This window comes from Bufo bufo, chromosome 4 (genome assembly GCF_905171765.1).
Source record: "Bufo bufo chromosome 4, aBufBuf1.1, whole genome shotgun sequence".
Classification (NCBI taxonomy): domain Eukaryota; kingdom Metazoa; phylum Chordata; class Amphibia; order Anura; family Bufonidae; genus Bufo; species Bufo bufo.
In genome coordinates, this window is record NC_053392.1 from 587,075,811 (window position 1) to 587,094,906 (window position 19,096).

A 19,096-nucleotide genomic window follows, 5' to 3' on the forward strand; every position below is an offset into this window, starting at 1 on the left:
ATATGGGGGTCTGATATGGGGCTCTGATCTTATGATATAATATGGGATTCTGATCTAAGGATCTAATATGGGGATCTGATCTGAGGATTTATATGGAGGTCTGATTTGAGGATCTGATACGGGGTCTGATATTGAGGTCTGATTTGAGGATCTAATATGGGGGTCTGATTTGAGGTCTGATTAGAGGATCTGATATTAAGGATCTGATATGAGGATCTGATTTGAGGTCTGATTTGAGGATCTGATATAGGGTTCTGATTTGAGATCTGACATAGGGGTCTGATTTGATATGAGTGTCTAATCTGAAGATCTGATATGGGGATCTGATCTGAGGGTCTTATCTGAAAGGTAAGGGGGTATTTTCTGTACTGGTTTACATTATAAGGGGGATTACTAGTATGGACACAATGGGAACATTATTACTAATGTGGGCACTGCTATCACTAACGGTGCTCTGGCAGAAAATTATTACTATTGGTGGGAATTTTTGAAGCACTATTACTGTGGGGGGCACCCTGGCACAGTATCAGCTTATCACAGTTATTTTTGGGGGACACTATGTTTACTACACTATTAGAGTCGGGGGAACTATTTGTTGGGCGCAGTTATTTTTAGGGCAATTTGTGCAAATAATTATTGGAGGGGGGCGCCATCTGTGTGGTAATAGTATTTTCAGGGGGACTGTTTATGCAGTATAGTATTGGGGGGCACCATGGGGCACAGTATTGAGGGTGGCAGGATGGGGTGTTGAGAAGGTGGGGAGGATGATGGAAAAGTAGGAAACTAAGATGTCTGTCAAACTCTGCAGATAGAAAACATGGCTAAAAGTTATCATCATGGCGGTCTGGTCTGAATGGAGAATATGAGGAAAGAGAACGTCTACATCAGATAAGACATCACTGGATATAAGAAATATCTGGTGCTGTATTACCCTGTATGTTTGTAGTAGAAATGTAATGTTTTCCAAGTATGTTTTTACTAGTAGGGCTGGAAGGAAGAGATTAGGTTGAGATTTTGGTATGGGGGAAAGGGGGGCATTTAGAATTTGTGCCTCAGGCAGCAGAAAGGCTAGGTGCACCCCTGCCCCTTGCCACAAAGCACTATTAGGTGGGGCCCAGCTGAACTCTTGTACCAGGGCCTTTAGCTACGTGCCTGTGTGCAGGTAGTTATATTCTTGTACATAGGAGGCAGTATTATAGTAGTTATAGTCTTGTACATAGGAGGCAGTATTATAGTAGTTATAGTCTTGTACATAGGAGCAGTATTATAGTAGTTATATTCCTGTACATAGGAGCAGTATTATAGCAGTTATATTCTTGTAAATAGGAGCAGTATTATAGCAGTTATATTCTTGTACATAGGAGCAGTATTATAGTAGTAATATTCTTGTCCATAGGAGCAGTATTATAGTAGTTATATTATTGTACATAGGAGCAGTATTATAGTAGTTATATTCTTGTACATAGGAGCAGTATTATAGTAGTTATATTCTTGTACATAGGAGCAGTATTATAGTAGTTATAGTCTTTTACATAGGAGCAGTATTATAGTAGTTATATTCTCGTACATAGGAGCAGTATTATAGTAGTTATACTCTTGTACATAGGAGCAGCATTATAGTAGTTATATTCTTTTACATAGGAGGCAGTATTATAGTAGTTATATTCTTGTACATAGGAGGCAGTATTATAGTAGTTATATTCTTGTACATAGGAGCAGTATTATAGTAGTTATATTCTTGTACATAGGAGCAGTATTATAGTAGTTATATTCTTGTCCATAGGAGCAGCATTATAGTAGTTATATTCTTTTACATAGGAGGCAGTATTATAGTAGATATATTCTTGTCCATAGGAGCAGTATTATAGTAGTTATATTATTGTAAATAGGAGCAGTATTATAGTAGTTATATTCTTTTACATAGGAGGCAGTATTATAGTAGATATATTCTTGTCCATAGGAGCAGTATTATAGTAGTTATATTATTGTAAATAGGAGCAGTATTATAGTAGTTATATTCTTGTACATAGGAGGCAGTATTATAGTAGTTATATTCTTGTACATGGGAGACAGTATTATAGTAGTTATATTCTTGTACATAGGAGCAGTATTATAGTAGTTATATTCTTGTACATAGGAGCAGTATTATAGTAGCTATATTCTTTTACATAGGAGCAGTATTATAGTAGTTATAATCTTCTACATGTATATTATGGTAGCCACAGTCTTGAACATGGGAAGAAAATTAAAATTGTTTTTATAATTTTTTTTTAATTTGAAGGGAAAATCATTTTTACATTGTAGTGAACTTCTGATTATATGACCTTATATTAGCTAGAATATTGTAGCATGTATGGCCGGTATTAGAATATGTGTGTGATAATCCTTCCCTAATACGGCACATTACCTGTACTAATATCTCATTTATCCATCAGCTAATCAAGCTACATTGCCTTGAAGAATAATCATTGTAGCCTATTAAAATGCCATCATGCAAGTGAAAGATAAAGATATGCTGATTCTAGCGGTGCGTTACCATTTTGCATCCATTTTCTGCCTGTTAGTGCAATGGAATAAAATAGAAATCCAGTCCATTGACTTTGTGTCTGCTCGTTGTAGAGGTAAAAACACAAAGCTTTCAGTCGTGGTATTTGATTTCTGTACAAAAATCTATTCCTGCATAACGATGGCCTATTGGATAGTGCCGCTGCATTAATCTACGGGAGTTTTTTCTAATTTATTTGCAATTCAGATTCTGATTCCTTATTTCGGTATGCATATTTGCATTAAAAGTAAGTGCATTATGTAGCTCATTGTTATGCGATAGTTTTTTAGCTCCATTTGTACAACACTAAGTATATTCCATGTCCCAAAAAGGTCAGCAACGTGTGAGACTCTAGCTGCTGTAAAACTACAACTCTCAGTATGCTCTTACAACAGCTGAAAAACCACAAGTCACCTGATATTTTATTCGCACACTTGCCAGCTCTCCTGACCTGACCAGGAGTCTCCTGGAAAAAGGAGATACCTCCCAGACTACTGTGAAGTCTTTTCAGTACTGTATCCTGACTGCAGGTACTTAACTCCTTTGTGATCTCTTCACTGTCTCATGCCAGGGTCAGCATCAGGATATTTCAGGGGTGCCTGGGGGTGAAGAGAACTGCAAACTGCAGTAATGAGTATCTGCATAATATGGTCTGGGATCTGTATTAGCGTAGGAGTCTGGTCTGGGGTCTGTATGAGTTTTGGAGTCTGGTCTGGGGTGTGTACTAGTTTAGGGGTCTGGTCTTGGATCTGTACTAGCTTAGGGGGGCTGTACTATTTTAGGAGTCGGATCTGGGGTCTGTACTATTTTAAGAGTCTGGTCTGGGGTTTGTGCCAGTTTAAGAGTCTGGTCTGGAATCTGTACTAGTTTAGGAATCTAGTCTGTGGTCTGTATTACTTTAAGAGTCCTATCTGGGTCTGTACTAGTTTAGGAGTCTGGTCTGGGGTTTGTATTAGTTTAGTAGTCTGGTCTGGGGCCTGTACTAGTTTGTAAGTCTTGTATGGGGTTTGTATTTGTTTAGGAGTCTGGTCTGGGGTCTGTATTAGTTTAGTAGTCTGGTCTGGGGTCTGTACTAGTTTCTAAGTCTTGTATGGGGTTTGTATTTGTTTAGGAGTCTTGTCTGGGGTCTGTATTAGTTTAGTAGTCTGGTCTGGGGTCTGTATTAGTTTAGGAGTGTGGTCTGTATTAGTTTAGTAGTATGGTCTTGGGTATGTACTAGTTTAGGAGTCTGGTCTGGGGGCAATGTTAGCTTAACTAGCTTACTGGCCTCAGGACTATATTATTTCTTGAGTTCTGGTGTGTATTTATTTAGAGAGTTTCTTATCACTTTAAAGAGGTTGTTCAACTTCTGGGGCCTTTGGCCAGACATGCAGATGGACGCAAACTTACCTGCTCTCTGCTGCTGGGTTCTGACTCCTCCACTTCCCCTTCACTGATGCCTTGCTCCACTTCCAGTGTGTCAACATCTGTTTTGACACCATTGCAGCCAATGACTGGCTGCAGCAGTGACTTGCTCCCCTCACATCATAGGCCAATTGACGTAATTCATGTCAATGGGTCAACTGACACAAGAGGATCAGGTCACCGCTGTGTGGCTAGTCTTTGGCTACAGTGGATTCAAAGCGGATGATACGCTAGGAGCAGAGTCAGGCAGCAGCGGCTGGGGAGCAAAGTAGGAACCCAGTGGCAGGTAGCAGGTAAATATGCCACATCGAGAGGAGGGGTCTGCCTGAAAGGCCCTTAAAAGGTCATGGTTTATAATCTTTAGGAAGCATGGTATAGAGCAGGAGGAGCTGGGCAGATTACTATATTGATTTGTGGGAAACGATGTGGTGGAACTTGTATTGCTTGGACCGACAGCAATCTATGTGTGCACAGTGATACAAGGAAGTCCATCAGTCACTGATAGTACCGCCCACTGGACTCCTAAGCATAGAAAGAGCTGGGATCTAAATGACTAAATTACTACTGTATAGCTATTGAACGATATATCTGCTCAGCTCCTCCTGTTCTATAACATGCTGCCTAAAGATCAGACACCATGGTCAACATAACATGTTTATTTAAGGGGGTTGTGCAAGACTGGGGGAGAAGGGGGGAGCATCCCCCCGTCCCACTTGGCCGGACCTGTAAAGGGAAGATTATTTACCCACTTCCCAAAATTGACTCCCCGCTCCTCCTCCTCCTTCAGGCCTGCGATGCTCCGTTGGGCTCTCTCGCTAAAAACGTCCATTTAACTGCCACAGTAATTGGCTGTGGCAATGTCAAACTGAGGTTTTCGGCAAGGGAGCCCAGCATAGCATTGTAGGCCTGGAGGAAGAGGAGCGGGGAGCCAACGCTAGGAAGCAAGTAAGTAATAGGGGAGGTTTGCCCCCCCCCCCCCCATTCTTGCATAACCCCTTTAATGTATTTAGGGAGTGTTGTCTTAGCCTTCATTGGTTTAGGGGGGCCTTCTTTGGCATCTGGCTATAAGCACCAATTGTGATTCAATTGCCTTAGGTTGGGTGTGTGGGCTATATAAATGGGCAGTACATGACCCTACTGTATGCATGAAGCCTAAGACTCTGTTCACATGTTGGCTGACAGACCCCATTGACACACAGTGGGGTCTATTGTGGTCCCACTATGGTTAGCAGAAAGAATAATGCCTCTTTTTCCTCTATTCCAGCCATCAGGTGTTACAAATCTGTCTCTGATGTCAGTGTGAACAGAGCCTTATACTGTACATCCGTTTGCTGATTTTGAACTCAAAAGGAACTTGTTGGCGTCCCCCAGACAGTAATAAAATTGGATCTGATTAATAGTGCACATTCTAGAATGATTAATTTGGCTTCCGATTGGCATTTGGTAGCTCCACTAACTTGAAATAATTGTTGCCCGTACCAGTCTTTAGCACTTAAAAGAGACCATAGAAAGCGAACATTTGATACCGGGTTTCATACTGTGCCATACAATCAATTCTTTTTAGTCAGACTGTCTGTAGATTTACTTCTCAGCCACAGTAAAGCGAGGAAGCTTTCATTAATCTTTCAGATGCTTCGTATTAATGACAAGGCTCTTGCATGAACAATGTAACAGCAATTAAAAAGCCCATTAATCTGCATTACAGCTATTAAAGATGCATGTCATTAAAGGGTATGGAGTTTGATTCATTTTCGCACCCTCCCCCCCACCCCCCTCCAAAAAAAATGAAGCAATTACGCTCTGGCAATACACTCTGTCATCAAATTAGGTTCTGGTTCTGCAGCAAATGGCCGGGCAGCGTTTAGAGCTTCTGTTTTATTATTCATGACTCGAATGTGGAAGTCAAGACCTCTGGAATGACTTTACCTTCTTGGAGAGTAGTGATGTTCAGAACATGGTGGTTCTCGCTACATCCTGATGAAGAGCACACAGATAACGTTACCACGTAGTTTGTAAAGGGCGCTAAGCCCGTCAGGGTGCCTGAGGAAGGAGAAGACAGGAAAACGGACTCAGAGTCTAAGCCAGGAACATGGTTGATTTTGTGGGGGTACATAGTACATCTAGATAAAGATCACATGGTTAATCATTCTGTATGTCCTTAAAGGGGTCATCAGAGATTAGAAAAAAGGTTCTACCAGTTTTTATTTTTTTAGAAATAGCATCACTACACAGCATCTACAACACTGGCTGTGACTCGTATTGCAAATCTAATTTCCTCACAAGAATGGGGCTGAGCTACAATACCAATCCAGGAAAAAATACAAACCACGGTGTTCTGGTCTCAGATAACACCTTTGACCTGGGTCCACTTAAAGAGGACCTTTCATCAGAATCAAGTATGTAAACTGAATATACAGACGTGTAGAGCGGCACCCAGGGATCCCCCTGCACTTACTGTTATCCCCGGGCGCCGCTCCGTTCTCCGGTTATAGCCTCCGGTATGTTTGTAGTTAGGCTCCACCCAGTGGAACCTGCCGCGGTCTCCTTCTCCTATGCTGTAGCGCTGGCCAATCGCAGCGCTCAGCTCATAGCCTGGCTATGAGCTGAGCGCTGCGATTGGCCAGCGCTACAGCATAGGAGAAAGAGACCCCGGCAGGTTCCCCTGGGTGGAGCCTAACTATGACTATACCGGAGGCTATAACCGGAGAACGGAGTGGCGCCCGGGGATAATAGTAAGTGCAGGGGGATCCCTGGGCGCCGCTCTACACGTCTGTATAGTCAGTTTACATACTTGATTCTGATGAAAGGTCTTCTTTAAAGTGGTTAAACCACAAAAATGTTAATTTTCTGCAATGAATAGGGCATTTAAAATAAATAATGAAAATACACAGTAAAAAAAAATAGTTTTTTATGTACATTGCAATTTCCTCTCTGGTAGCGCCCCCTGCTGTTTATTCTTCTGGTCCACCTTTCCTGCATTTAGTGGTGGACTGACATGCTCAGTAGCTTTCCTGCTCCTTTCCTTTCAGTGCTAGTGTAGTGATCTCATGGAGAAGCAGGTGAAACGGCCCAAGACACCTTTTATTCCTTCATCCCCATTTCTAAATTTATGGAAATATAAATCTATCCCTGTCTCTAGAGAAGAAAAGTGTGGGGGCATTACAAACCATATGTATGTCTGGGGCTATATGTGTGGGACTATTTTCTATGTGGAGGAGAAAGGGGTTAACACAAACTAATTGCAAATAATGCATCCTGGGAGATGGAGGTGGTTGATGAGCTGCTGCCCACCCACAGAAAGGGAAGAAGTCCTCCATGTAATGTAAAAAACTGTAAAAGTAATGTAATGGTCATGATTAAGACGTACAGTCGAAACGCATAGACCTTGCCTGTCTGGTCAGCCTATGGATTTTATAATGAAGAAATAAAGAAATTGGATTTTATCCTGAGCCTGCTGCTGGATTTTTTCTACTGTTTTGATTGATTCCTGATCCGGGATCCTGACATGTCAATTTTAGTAAAAAGTTGTATTCCCCATGAAATAACAATTCTGGAGCATCTTTTCTTAGAACTCTACATTCTGCTATTTCCTCTGTTTTTCGTCCTGGAACTTTATGATTAAATTGACAAATGGATGTTAACATTCCTCTCGTCAAAAGGGTGTGACCAGGGGTGCACCTAGCCTTTCTGCTGCCTGAGGTGAAAATTGAAATGACGCTCCCCTCCAGCCCTACTGTTAAAGACATACTGTAATACAGTTGACTATAGAGAGATGAGCACTTCCACAATGGAAGAGCTCATTTCCCATGGCCCTGCCACCGCCGTGACTAAGTCTCTAGGTTTCGCTTCCTGAGGCAGTCGCCTCACCTGCCCTCATTGGAAGGGCATCGCTGGGTATGACCCTACTCAGCCAGGCACTGATTGGACAATATCACAACCTCAGCTGGTAACACCCAGTTGTAAAAGTATTCATAAATGTCCAGAAGAAATAAAGCAAACATGCAGAACTATAAGAAATGATGCTTCGGAATTCTTAAATTACAAAGTCACAAGCATTCACAAAAAAAAAGACACAGCCTGAGGACTGACAGGTCCTTCATGCAGCTCAGTGTGTTCCTCTAGACTGAAATTTGTTTTCTTACAAATTACGTAGTAGCAAATTGCATTCCATAGTATAGAGTGGGTGCCATGACGGGGCGCGGCAATCGCGCCGCCACCCCCCCCCCATAATTTAACCCCTCAGATGCCGCGTTCAACACTGATTGCGGCATCTGAGAGTCACATTCAGCCTATCAGGGGGTTAATCAGGGGTTAAAACAGTCCATTGCAGTCATCTTGGTGGAAGAAAATGTGCCAATTTGCTACAAAGTGTCTGGAGCTTCAAACTTCCAATTTGCTACAAAATGTCTGGAACTTCAACCTTAAAGAGGTTCTTCAGGATATAACAAGTGATTTATCCCTAGGACAGGTCATCGATATCAGATCAAGGGGGGTCAGCCACCAGACATCAGAAGTACCGCAGCTCCATCTATTGTGTAGTGGATGGAACTGGTTATGGCAGCACGTCTACTAAAGTTAATGGTAACCTGTTCCATCTACTAGACAATGGACAGACCTGTGTACTTCCAGTGGCTATTTCCAGCGTCAAAGTTACTCCGAAGTAGCAGATCGGCAGGTATTCAGGGTGTCAGATGCCAGACCCCCGCTGAGCTGATATTGATGACTTATCCTAGGGACAGGTCATCAATTGTTATAGCTTTCAGAACCCCTTTAAAGTTTTAGGCTACAGCTCCACAGAGTCACCCACAATTCTATTTACTTAACTTGTGAGCAATTTCTATATTTGCCTATATGAAAAAAGGTTGCATTAGACCTTGTCAGATTTTCTGTTATGATCTTAATGCTACCTGTAACTTGACCTGCAAGGCACTCTACCCTGCAAAGTTTACATAATAACCACATGAGACACAAGGTGGTAACTGCTAAGCCACTCTAGACCACCAGAAACATTACAGGAATGCCATAACTAACCCTGTCAAGAGGTTGCGTAAGATTAGAAAACGCGGCAGCTTTCTTTGAAATAGCGCCACACCTGTCCTCAGGATGTGTATGGGATTGCAGCTGAGCTACATTTATTTTAAGACTAGGGTTAAACAGTGTAATGCAACATGAATTCAAAAGATTTGAGAATCAATAAGATTACGCAGGCTAAGTGAATAAATATATTTACTAAGTTTGATTAAATATAGAAATCACATACAGAATAGTAAAAAGTAAATAATCATCACTGGCCATGCAATGTGGGGTGGGACTCTGGTTACCATGTTGTAGCACATGGATGACACCCCAGGGTGTACAAGAGATAGGACAAATCATTACACATTCTACCTAGAATGAAGTCTTCAATGGAGTGCCCTGAATGTAAGTGCATCTCATTTTAGCCCCTCCTCCAGTCTCTGAGATCACTCAGGAATGTGGTCTCATCAGCACAATGGGGGATGGGTATTACATTACAAGGCACATCATTACACAGAATGCTAATACAAGGGAACAGAATAAAAATGACAGAACTAACCAATACTTAAAAAATACCCTTACTATACACACGGGGACTAATAATTATTAATGGTTTCTAAATGCAAAGTATGAGGGAGAAGGAAAAAACTATTCCAAAAAAAAAAAGAGTGTTAGTCAAAGAATTTTTTAGATGAGGTTCCAAAAAATCTTAGAGTAACCGCAGGGCGCCAAAGGGAGGAAAAACTAGTGACAATGTGAAAGGATTAGGAGGCTGCCGGTGATGACTGTATGTGTAGAATGAACTACTACATATGTGAATACAAGAAAGAAAAAGAAAAAGAAAATCACAGCCACCAAAAGGGCGCCAAACCCCAAGCGAGCCCACTTGTGATACCAATAAAGGGAATCACCAAAAGTAACATCCGCGGTACTGCCGTGTCTTTCCTAAGATACTACAAGCGATCCAGGCGGGGGAGGTCGAGTCTATGGGTGTCTTGAGTTTATCCCACCTCCTCAGTGAAGTGAGTCAATTATTTAAATTGTTTTGTTTTTAAACAAGTCTCTAAGTGCTTTTACTTTATTTTATCCAATGATCCTCTTTTACTTCAGCTCATAAAACAATTGGCTACAAGAGTCATTTTTTCCTACTACTTTGGGAATTGCTCTATTCCTCTTCCATATCCCCATTCTGATAACTTATTATAGTTAACCAAGGGTTTGGCGCCCTTTTGGTGGCTGTGATTTTCTTTTTCTTTCTTGTATTCAATGCAAAGTGACAGTCACAAAAAATCCAGACCTGATGGATTTTGTGTCGCAAGACGCACACGGCTTTTACTCCGTTGACATTAATCTAAGTTGCATGCGACATGTGACTCACCTGCTACTTGGCTATGTTTTTACAGTAAAATCACAGTTCTAAAATAGTTGCAGACGAGTCGGACATATTCTTTTGTTGCACTTCTTTGCTGCAACATGTTACCATATAGCCTCAGCATAATGGTGCTGAGAAGCTGTTTTCGAAGAGGCATGTTTCTCTAACCTTGGGTAAACTCTTTAAAAGGTTGTCCTACAGAACTCTAATTTATATCCGTATTGAGTGATGAGATCAGGTGACCACTGCTGCTGATCATGTGATGTGCAAGAATGGTACGTCGCTGGACTTTTTGGAAACGGGGCATACTACTGTTCAGTAGGACCTGTTCTATTGCCAAAGCATGACTATGGAGATTGTATGGCTGTATGCCTGATCTGCAATGGCTTTGGTTGAAATGGGTAACAATATAGGGGGTCACATACTTTACACAATATAGCATAAATATGTGGGTGAACAAATCTTTAAATGTGATAGTGATTTTACTATTACTAAATAATGTACTTTTGCTGTAAAAAAAAAAATTGCATTTGGGTGTTATCAAAAATTTCCAACCCTTTGGCTTCTGTAGCTTCCATGTATTCCAGTACATAGCATATAGCACACTGGGGTGAACCCCCCTAACTGTGTATTGCAGCGTGGCACAAGTGCAGTCGCAACACAGAGACTGTGCAGCAACAATGGTGAACTTTGCTGGAGGACTTCCAGTGTCAACAGGGCGGCCAAATTAGGACCACAGTCCGGGCAACGTTCTCATGGACAGAAAGGAGCAGTAAAACGCTAACAACAATCAACTTGGAAGGCAGCGGCATCAGTGGTTTTTCTCGTGTTACAGCAACAAGGCTATTTTCCCTACTACATTGGTATTCCGGCAGAGCCTCCTTAAAGGGGTTGTCTGACAATGTTTTTTTTTCATTATTTAGGTTTTTAAAGAGGACCTTTTGCCACTCCTGACATGCCTGTTTTAATAACAGCATCTATTCTTATGGCTCTATGTTGTGCCATTCCTTTATTATTTCTACTAGAAGTTATTAATGAATTGCTAGCAGTCAGCTGTAAGGGTACAGAGGGGTGGTAACAAGTTGGGGGGAGGGAGGGGGATCGGCACAGTCTGAAAATGGCAGAACTGATTGGATAGAGTGAGACTGTGCAGGTACACACCCACACCCCCAACTTGTTACCACCCCTCTGTACCCTTACTGCAGACTGCTAGCAATTAATTCATAACTTCTAGTAGAAATAATAAAGGAATGGAACAACATAGAGTCATAAGAATAGATGCTCCAGAATTGTTGTTATTACATGGGGAATGCATTAAGCTATTAAAACAGGCATGTCAGGAGAGGAGACAGCTCCACTTTAAAACAAAGAACAAAAGCTTAACTCACCAGACAAAGGTTCCTCCATTCCATCTGTCTGGGTCCAATCCCTGGCACTTACAGCCCCTCTTAGGAACAGAAGATCATTTACACGGCCACTCAGTCAATAACTGGCTTCAGTGGTCACCTGTTATTTATGCACATGTGACCGCTGAGGCCAGTGACTGACTGAGAATTCCGAGTCTAAGTGAAACTGAAAGCTGGGCACCTGACCCCCAGCACTGGAAAGGAAGGTGCTTTAGCAGGTGAGTACCTGCACTCTCGTTAGTGGCCTCCAACTGACCGCAGTGCCTGAACCTCTGATCAGAGTCCAGCAATTCAGAATGGGGCACTGATACATACTAAACCAATACTCAACACCACATTTTGCAGGAAGGGCAGTCTCTTTATAAATCCTTTTAATAGGTTCCCGAGAGCAATGTGATACAGAACGCCCTCACTTCCTCACACTGGTTGTAGAGCAACCACCATGTGGTTCCCCACCAATCCTTGCACCCGGAGCTGCCCTCTCCTATTGCTAGATGACACCAGAGAATTACTGTACCTTTACGATTAGATATTCAATTACATATCAGATAAGGCTCAAGCAACAAATACCAGTTTACTTGCATTACCCCAGAAGGGCTATTGCAAAGGGTTAATTGCTGTAATGTCATGTTATTAAGTTAGATGTTGTGATTTGCTATGTTGGTGTACTTAATAGCACTGCATGGACAACTAGGTGTTAGCACCTTAGTTTACTGGGTTAGGTTGTCAGAGTGATGGACCTGCTTCCGCCCCCTGATTAGTTAATCTTAGTCTAGCTGAGGAACAGTAAAGACCTACATGTGCAAGTGTAACACACCAGAGTGGTGTTACCACTTCTGCACCTTGCTACTATCTTTTATGGTCTAACCTTTATGTCACCTATATATTTATTTCCAGGTCCTTCAACACTGTAAATTTATAATGTTATGTAACTGTTGATGTAATATACCTGGTTCACCAGCAGGTGGCAAAAACAGCAGAGCTATAGTTAGATAGAATGGAACTCACCATTCCATTCTCCGCTCCCTTTGGTCAGTAGTGGGCCAGTCTTGCTTGCTACCAGAAGGAGATGGGGCAGTTCTGGTTTATTCTGGTTGAGACTCCATGTTGGAGCTGCCAGGATTCAAACCTACTTTTTGGCTGAACATAAGTCTGACTAAAAAGTGAAGTACAGCATAAAGAGGAAACAAAGACCCCAAGTTAGCTTGTCAGTACAGCAGAGTGAGAGAAAGATATAGTAGAGTTGATTTTGCCTGCCAGTTTAATGCTAAAGGCTGCTGGAACCAAGACAAAGCCTGAAACTGCTTGAAGTAACGTTTATTCAAGTAAAGCTGCGATTGAACTTCATCTCAAGGTCTGGACTCAAGTTATTTCTTCAAATCCCTCAATTGTTCCCCCTATTTATTGCTTCGGAGCCAAAGCCTGGGTTCCAGCCGTATCCAGGTAGGAGCACCGTGACACATGAAGAGACATTTTAGGCCGCACTATACCACTCAGCATTCCTACACCTAGGTTGCTAGAGAGCCCTAGGGGAAGGCGTCTGTTGCAATTTTGGCATCAGGAAACAGGATCTACATTTGTGTCTGGAAGGCCCCCCTCTATCTGTAAAACCCCCTACAAGAGACTTATAGCATCCACTTACTGCTGGAGAGTGAATCTGCATCAGTTTCAACACTGTGGAAAAACAGGGGTTAATCGGCCATTTTGTATTTGGGCATTGTGTGTTGAGAGGAAGACATCCACCCAGCAGAAGGGAGGGAACCAAACAGCCTGCCTCCACAGAGGAACCATTCTTAAAGCAGAAGGAACTAAAGTGCTCAGTACAAGTTTCCAGGAGGACAGAGAATCCATCTGTACCTCCTACAGGAAGGAGAAGTGGCAGCCATCTTGGAAAATACAGTTCCTTCTTCCCTGGATCCTGAGAAGCAATGTCCAGAGGTCTGAGTGAGTATTGCTGGGAAAAATAACCTTGCTAGAGACTGTTAGGGCCATGATCTACCTGCCAGAGCATCATACTCCCCAAAATTGAGCAGTTGCAGTGACTCTTAAAGGAGCCACACACCAATTCTGCTGCTGTCACCCATAGCAACGTGCACTAAAATTGCATTTTAGCTTATGCTGACCCCTCTAGTCTGGTACAGGGTATCAAAAGCCATGTCTGACAACGAAGATAGCACCCACTTGGACCGCAGTGTTCCACTTGCACCATCAGCAGCTGCAGCCACGTGGATCATGCCTCTAACTATTACATTAATGGAGTCAGAGAAGGACTGCTCTGTGGCCATTGTCATTGCCACTAGGGACTTTCAACTGCTGCAACAACAGCGAAGAAGACTTCCAGTCCCTCCGGTAGGGAGCAGCGGGCCATCTGCCAGGCAAAGGTTACCACCGTTGCCCCTGACTACTGGAGTAGCAGAGCCAGAAAATAGCCAGTCTGTGGCCATTATCACTGCAGAAATCTCCAGGCCTACTACTACTGCTGCTGTACAGCCTGAGTCTGCCAAACAGGAGCACTGCCCTGAGGTGTGCGGGAATAAGGAGGAGTCCACTGATTCTGCTCCATTCACTCCGGAACCAATATCAAATCCAGAGCTTCTTGCTATGAAAGACTATGGCCTCTTTTCACAGAAGTTCGGGTTTGGGATCGGTGTTGTGTAAATTTTATTATTATTATTATTATTATTTTATTATTTTCCCTTATAACAAGTAAATTAGGGATGGAGGGGTTAAAAAATAAAAATTTTATTAAACTCACCTCATCCACTTGTTCGCGCCGCCCAGCTTGTCTTCTTTCTTCTTCTTTGAGGACCTGGGAGAAAAGGACCTTTGGTGACGTCACTGCGCTCATTACATGGTCCATCACATGATCCATCACATGGTCCATCGCCATGGTGATGGACCATGTGATGAGGGCAGTGATGTCACCAAAGGTACTTTTCTTCCAGGTTCTCAAAGAAGAAGAAAGAAGACAAGCCAGGCTGCGCGAACAAGTGGATGAGGTGAGTTTAATTTTTTTTTTTTTTTTTTTTAACCCCTCCATCCCTAATTTACTATGCATTCTGTATTAAGAATGCTATTATTTTCCCTTATAACCATGTTATAAGGGAAAATAATAAAGATCGGGTCCCCATCCTGATCGTCACCTAGCAACCATGTGTGAAAATCGCACCGCATCCGCACTTGCTTGCGGATGCTTGCGATTTTCATGCAGCCCCATTCACTTCTATGGGGCCTGCGTTGCGTGAAAAACGCACAATATAGAGCATGCCGCGATTTTCACGCAACACACAAGTGATGCGTGAAAATCACTGATCATGTTGACAGCCCCATAGAAATGAATAGGGTCGGATTCCGTGCGGGTGCAATGCGTTCACCTCACGCATTGCACCTGCGCAGAAAACTCGCTCGTGTGAAAGAGGCCTAAGGGTCTATCCTTTCTTGCTGTCTGGAGAATCTGTCACCTACCAGGAAAAATCCAAGGCTTGCAGAGGTTCCCCCTACAAGAGGGTGATCCTCAAATTCCTGCCACAGAAGGCCACCAGGAGATCACAGATGAAGTTTCTGCCGGAGTTACAGCTGCAGAGAGCACCAGAGCTAGCAGTAACAGCGATGATGATGTCTCGCATCTTAAAGAAAGACTTGTGTGTCCTCAAGTATGGGACCCAGGAGGAAGACTTCCACCCCCTCCTGTAAGTGACCTCGTGCCGTGAGGAAAACCATCCACTGGGCTACTGGAGCCACTACATCTTGGACTGAACTTGAAGGGTGAGAGCTTGTTGGTCTTTTCCGTTTTGTTGCCCTGTTTTACCTCTTGCCCAGAAGAGCACAGATCGTTTTTTGGCTGATGGATGGAGTCTTAACAATCTCCAGCTTGTGCACATTGGCGCCATACCTCATGTGTATTACAAATTACATTTTTTCCTTTTTGCATTATATGTTCCAGTTTGCAACGTTACAAGCCTGCACCCAAAGAAAGGACTCAAACGTGTACCTGAGCTCTTTGTGATTTCTAGTGTGACTTTTTTGCACTAAAGTTCTAAGGTTCTGCAACATTCAAGCACTTTAGCCCATTGTATGGACTCTGTTACGGGTACAACAATGTGACTATGCACTTTTTCAATGGACTTTGGACTTTATATTGTTAGCCAGATAGTTAGCGACCCTTGCGTCTTTGCTCATACGGACTGCCTCTGAGGACACTGAATACTAATGGTCCTATTTCGCCTTGTGTTAGTTCAGAAAGCTTAGGCATTATATTGTATGATTTGCATATGCCCTTAACCCTGTACTCTCCACAGACTTGGGAGGGGAAGGAGCCAGTATGTCCTGTGTCTTTGGGATCATGTGCTGTTGCTACACAGGGAGGACCAAGTGGTAAATTCACAAGCAGTCTCAACATCTTTAAAGGGTAACCCTGCTGCTACAAAATATGTTCCTAAGTGCCCTAAGGCACTGTGCACCATCTTAGAAAAAAATGTGTAAAAGCTACATTTATTCAAGTAAAATGTTTATTAAAGTAAAGCTGCCATTGAACTTCATCTCAAGGTCTGGACTCAAGTTATTCTTCCAAATCCCTCAATTATTCCACCTTTTTATTGCTTCGGAGCCAAAGCCTGGGTTCCAGCCATATCCAGGTAGGAGCACCGTGACACACATAAAAGAGACATTTTAGGCCGCACTACACCGCTTGGCATTCCTACACCTGGGTCGTGTTATAGAGGGCCCTAAGGGGAGGTGCCCTTTGCACAAGCTCCTCAGAACTAGACCCAAGTTCAGATAATCTTTGTCTCAGAGACGTTTAAAGCCGAGGAAGCAACTTTGTGACCACAGTAGTCCAGATAGAAGGAGATTAGAAGATCTAGAACCCGCAAGGCAGTGCATTGGACTCAAACAGCAAGGTATGGTGCACATTTATGACAGAAAGACTTTGCTGCTATGGAAGGGATTATTGCTGAAGCGCCCCCACACTTAAAGAAGGATTGGCCACCCATATCTAAAGTTTTTGCATACCTCAGTCCAGGACCTGCAGAAAGATTTAACAAGAACCTGAAAGACTTGAGAGAGAGAGAGAGGGGAGGAGGAGGAGTACTACTGCCTCTGTCATTGTTGCTGTTCATATGCTGCTGTTGAGAGATTAATTCTTTGGAATTGAGCCTTGCTGCTACTTGTACTACAATCCCTATCATCAGCTTCCGTAAAGAGGCTTTATTTATTGCAAGCAACTGTCCTGCTTAGTGACTCCACCATCTGCCAACCTCAGCATTTGCACTCCTGCCTTGTACCCTACCAAACATCTACCTTCAAGGACACCACAAATTACCCCCAGGCAGGAGCCCAACTCCAAGGAGTGGCCCGGAGGAAGAAAGGATGGGCTCTCCTGATGATGCTCAGCCCCAGGGAGAGCCAGGGGAGACTGCCACTGTAAACTGTGACTACTACGACCATCCTCAGAGCCATAACTACCACTCTCTTTCTCGCCCACACACTCCTCCACATGTGATAGCATTCTTTTCAGCCTCAGGACCCGCATAACTAAAACACGTGACCAAAAGGTCCTGACACATAACATGTAATCACCATTAGGTGGCAGCTTAGCCATAGAAATAAAACATAGAATTAGGCAGCACAATGCATTATGGATATAAACATTTAACAGTTAACCATTTATTATCAAGATGCCCCCTCCCCCCATGACCTTACAAGCAGGCTACAGATTTGCAATAACAGTCAAAACCATCAAATAAGCTCTCTGATGGCCGTGCGGTCCTAGGTCTACTCTGCTGAACACAAACATAAGCTGAGATCTTTACAACTAAATAAAAACAAAATCAGAGATCTCTCTAATGGATTTCACACTGATGCAAAATGTGAGAAAGCATGCAGGCTGTAGAAGACAAAAAGTTAACATTTTTTAATAAAACTCAAATACATAAAGGATTTTTAGCCAAAAAGACATGCATTTCAGTAAAAATAAGTGCTCCCCACAAATGTGCCCAGAGCCCATGAATTATGGGAATTACATATAATTAAAATTTAGTACAACCGAGTTATTTAATAAAATCTATCTCTATAGCGCCAGCTGCTGTTTCTCTTTTTTTCTCTGTCCACCTTCCTGAGGTGGACACACATGCTCAGTTCCATCCTGCCTTCTGCTAGAGTTGTGACAATTTCTGGGAGGGAGCTGCAGCAGAAAGAACACTCCCCCTGAGCTGTGATATGGAGAGATCTGCAGCAGAAAGGTCACGCCACCTCCCCTCAAAAGAAACATACCGCCTGAGCTTCCAGCTTAAAGATTACCTGTCACCTATCCAGAAATGTCTGTTATGGTAACTACTTGCCCTTGTATTCCCCATTTAATAATTCTGGATCATCTATTCTTATGAATGAACTGCCAGCAGCTTGCAGTAAAGGTACAGATGGGTGTTACCAGTTAGGAGTGTGTCCCTGCACAGTCTGATATCAGCAGCACTGACTGGACAGAGCCAGACACACAAGCTCCTGGTAACACCCAGCAGTACCTTTAATGCAGACTGCTAGCAATTTATTTGTAAAAGTCTAGCAGGAATAATGCGGGAATGGCACATCATAGAGTCCTAAGAATAGATGCTCCAGAATTGTTATCAAATGGGCAATGCAAGCAGAACAATTGGAGTAATGAATGGGAAATCTCTGGATCCATGTGAGATATTGGCATGTACTATATCACACCTCACAACCGTCCCGGATCCAGCGGAACAGTCCTGGATTTTGGTGGATATCTTGCGTTCCCACTCTTGCATCCACAGGACAGGTGCTTGTAATGGTGAAGCAGGGAGCCGTCCGCTTCCCGCTTCACCATTCAGCTCAGCAGCCGGCGCTCCACAATGCGGTCAGACATCCCTCTGCTGGGCTGTGCAGGAGGAGTGGTGCAGGCCCGGGAATCAGCCTGTGCGCTCCTCCTACACAGCACAGGAAGCATGTGTGACCGCATGGTGTCTGCTGGGGAGCGCAGGATGAGCTCTGATCATTGTGGGAACTAGGTAGTTACTGGGTTTTTTTGGTTTATTTTTTAAACTTCATTAAGAAAATGGGGGCACTACATAAGGGGGCACAATGTGGGCACACAACTACTGTGAAGGGGGCACACCTGGACATTACTGTGAAGGGGGCACATCTGGACATTACTATGGAGAGGGCACATCTGGGCATAACTACTGAAAGGGAGGCACATGTGGGCAAAATTACTGCGAAAGGGGCACATCTGGACATTATACTGTGGAGGGGGCACATCTGGACATTATACTGTGGAGGGGGCACATCTGGACATTATACTGTGGAGGGGCACATCTGAACATTATACTGTGGAGGGGGCAC

At 43.2% G+C, this 19,096-nt stretch overlaps 1 protein-coding gene across 1 annotated transcript in view; it reads right to left on the bottom strand.

Moving 5' to 3' along the window:
• The window catches only part of USH2A (usherin), a 1,179,609-nt gene that overhangs the window by 532,110 nt on the left and 628,403 nt on the right, over positions 1-19,096 (bottom strand). The window contains exon 30 of the mRNA XM_040430191.1: positions 5,876-5,989. Coding sequence (XP_040286125.1) covers positions 5,876-5,989 — 114 coding nt within the window. The remainder of the gene's footprint in view (positions 1-5,875; positions 5,990-19,096) is intronic.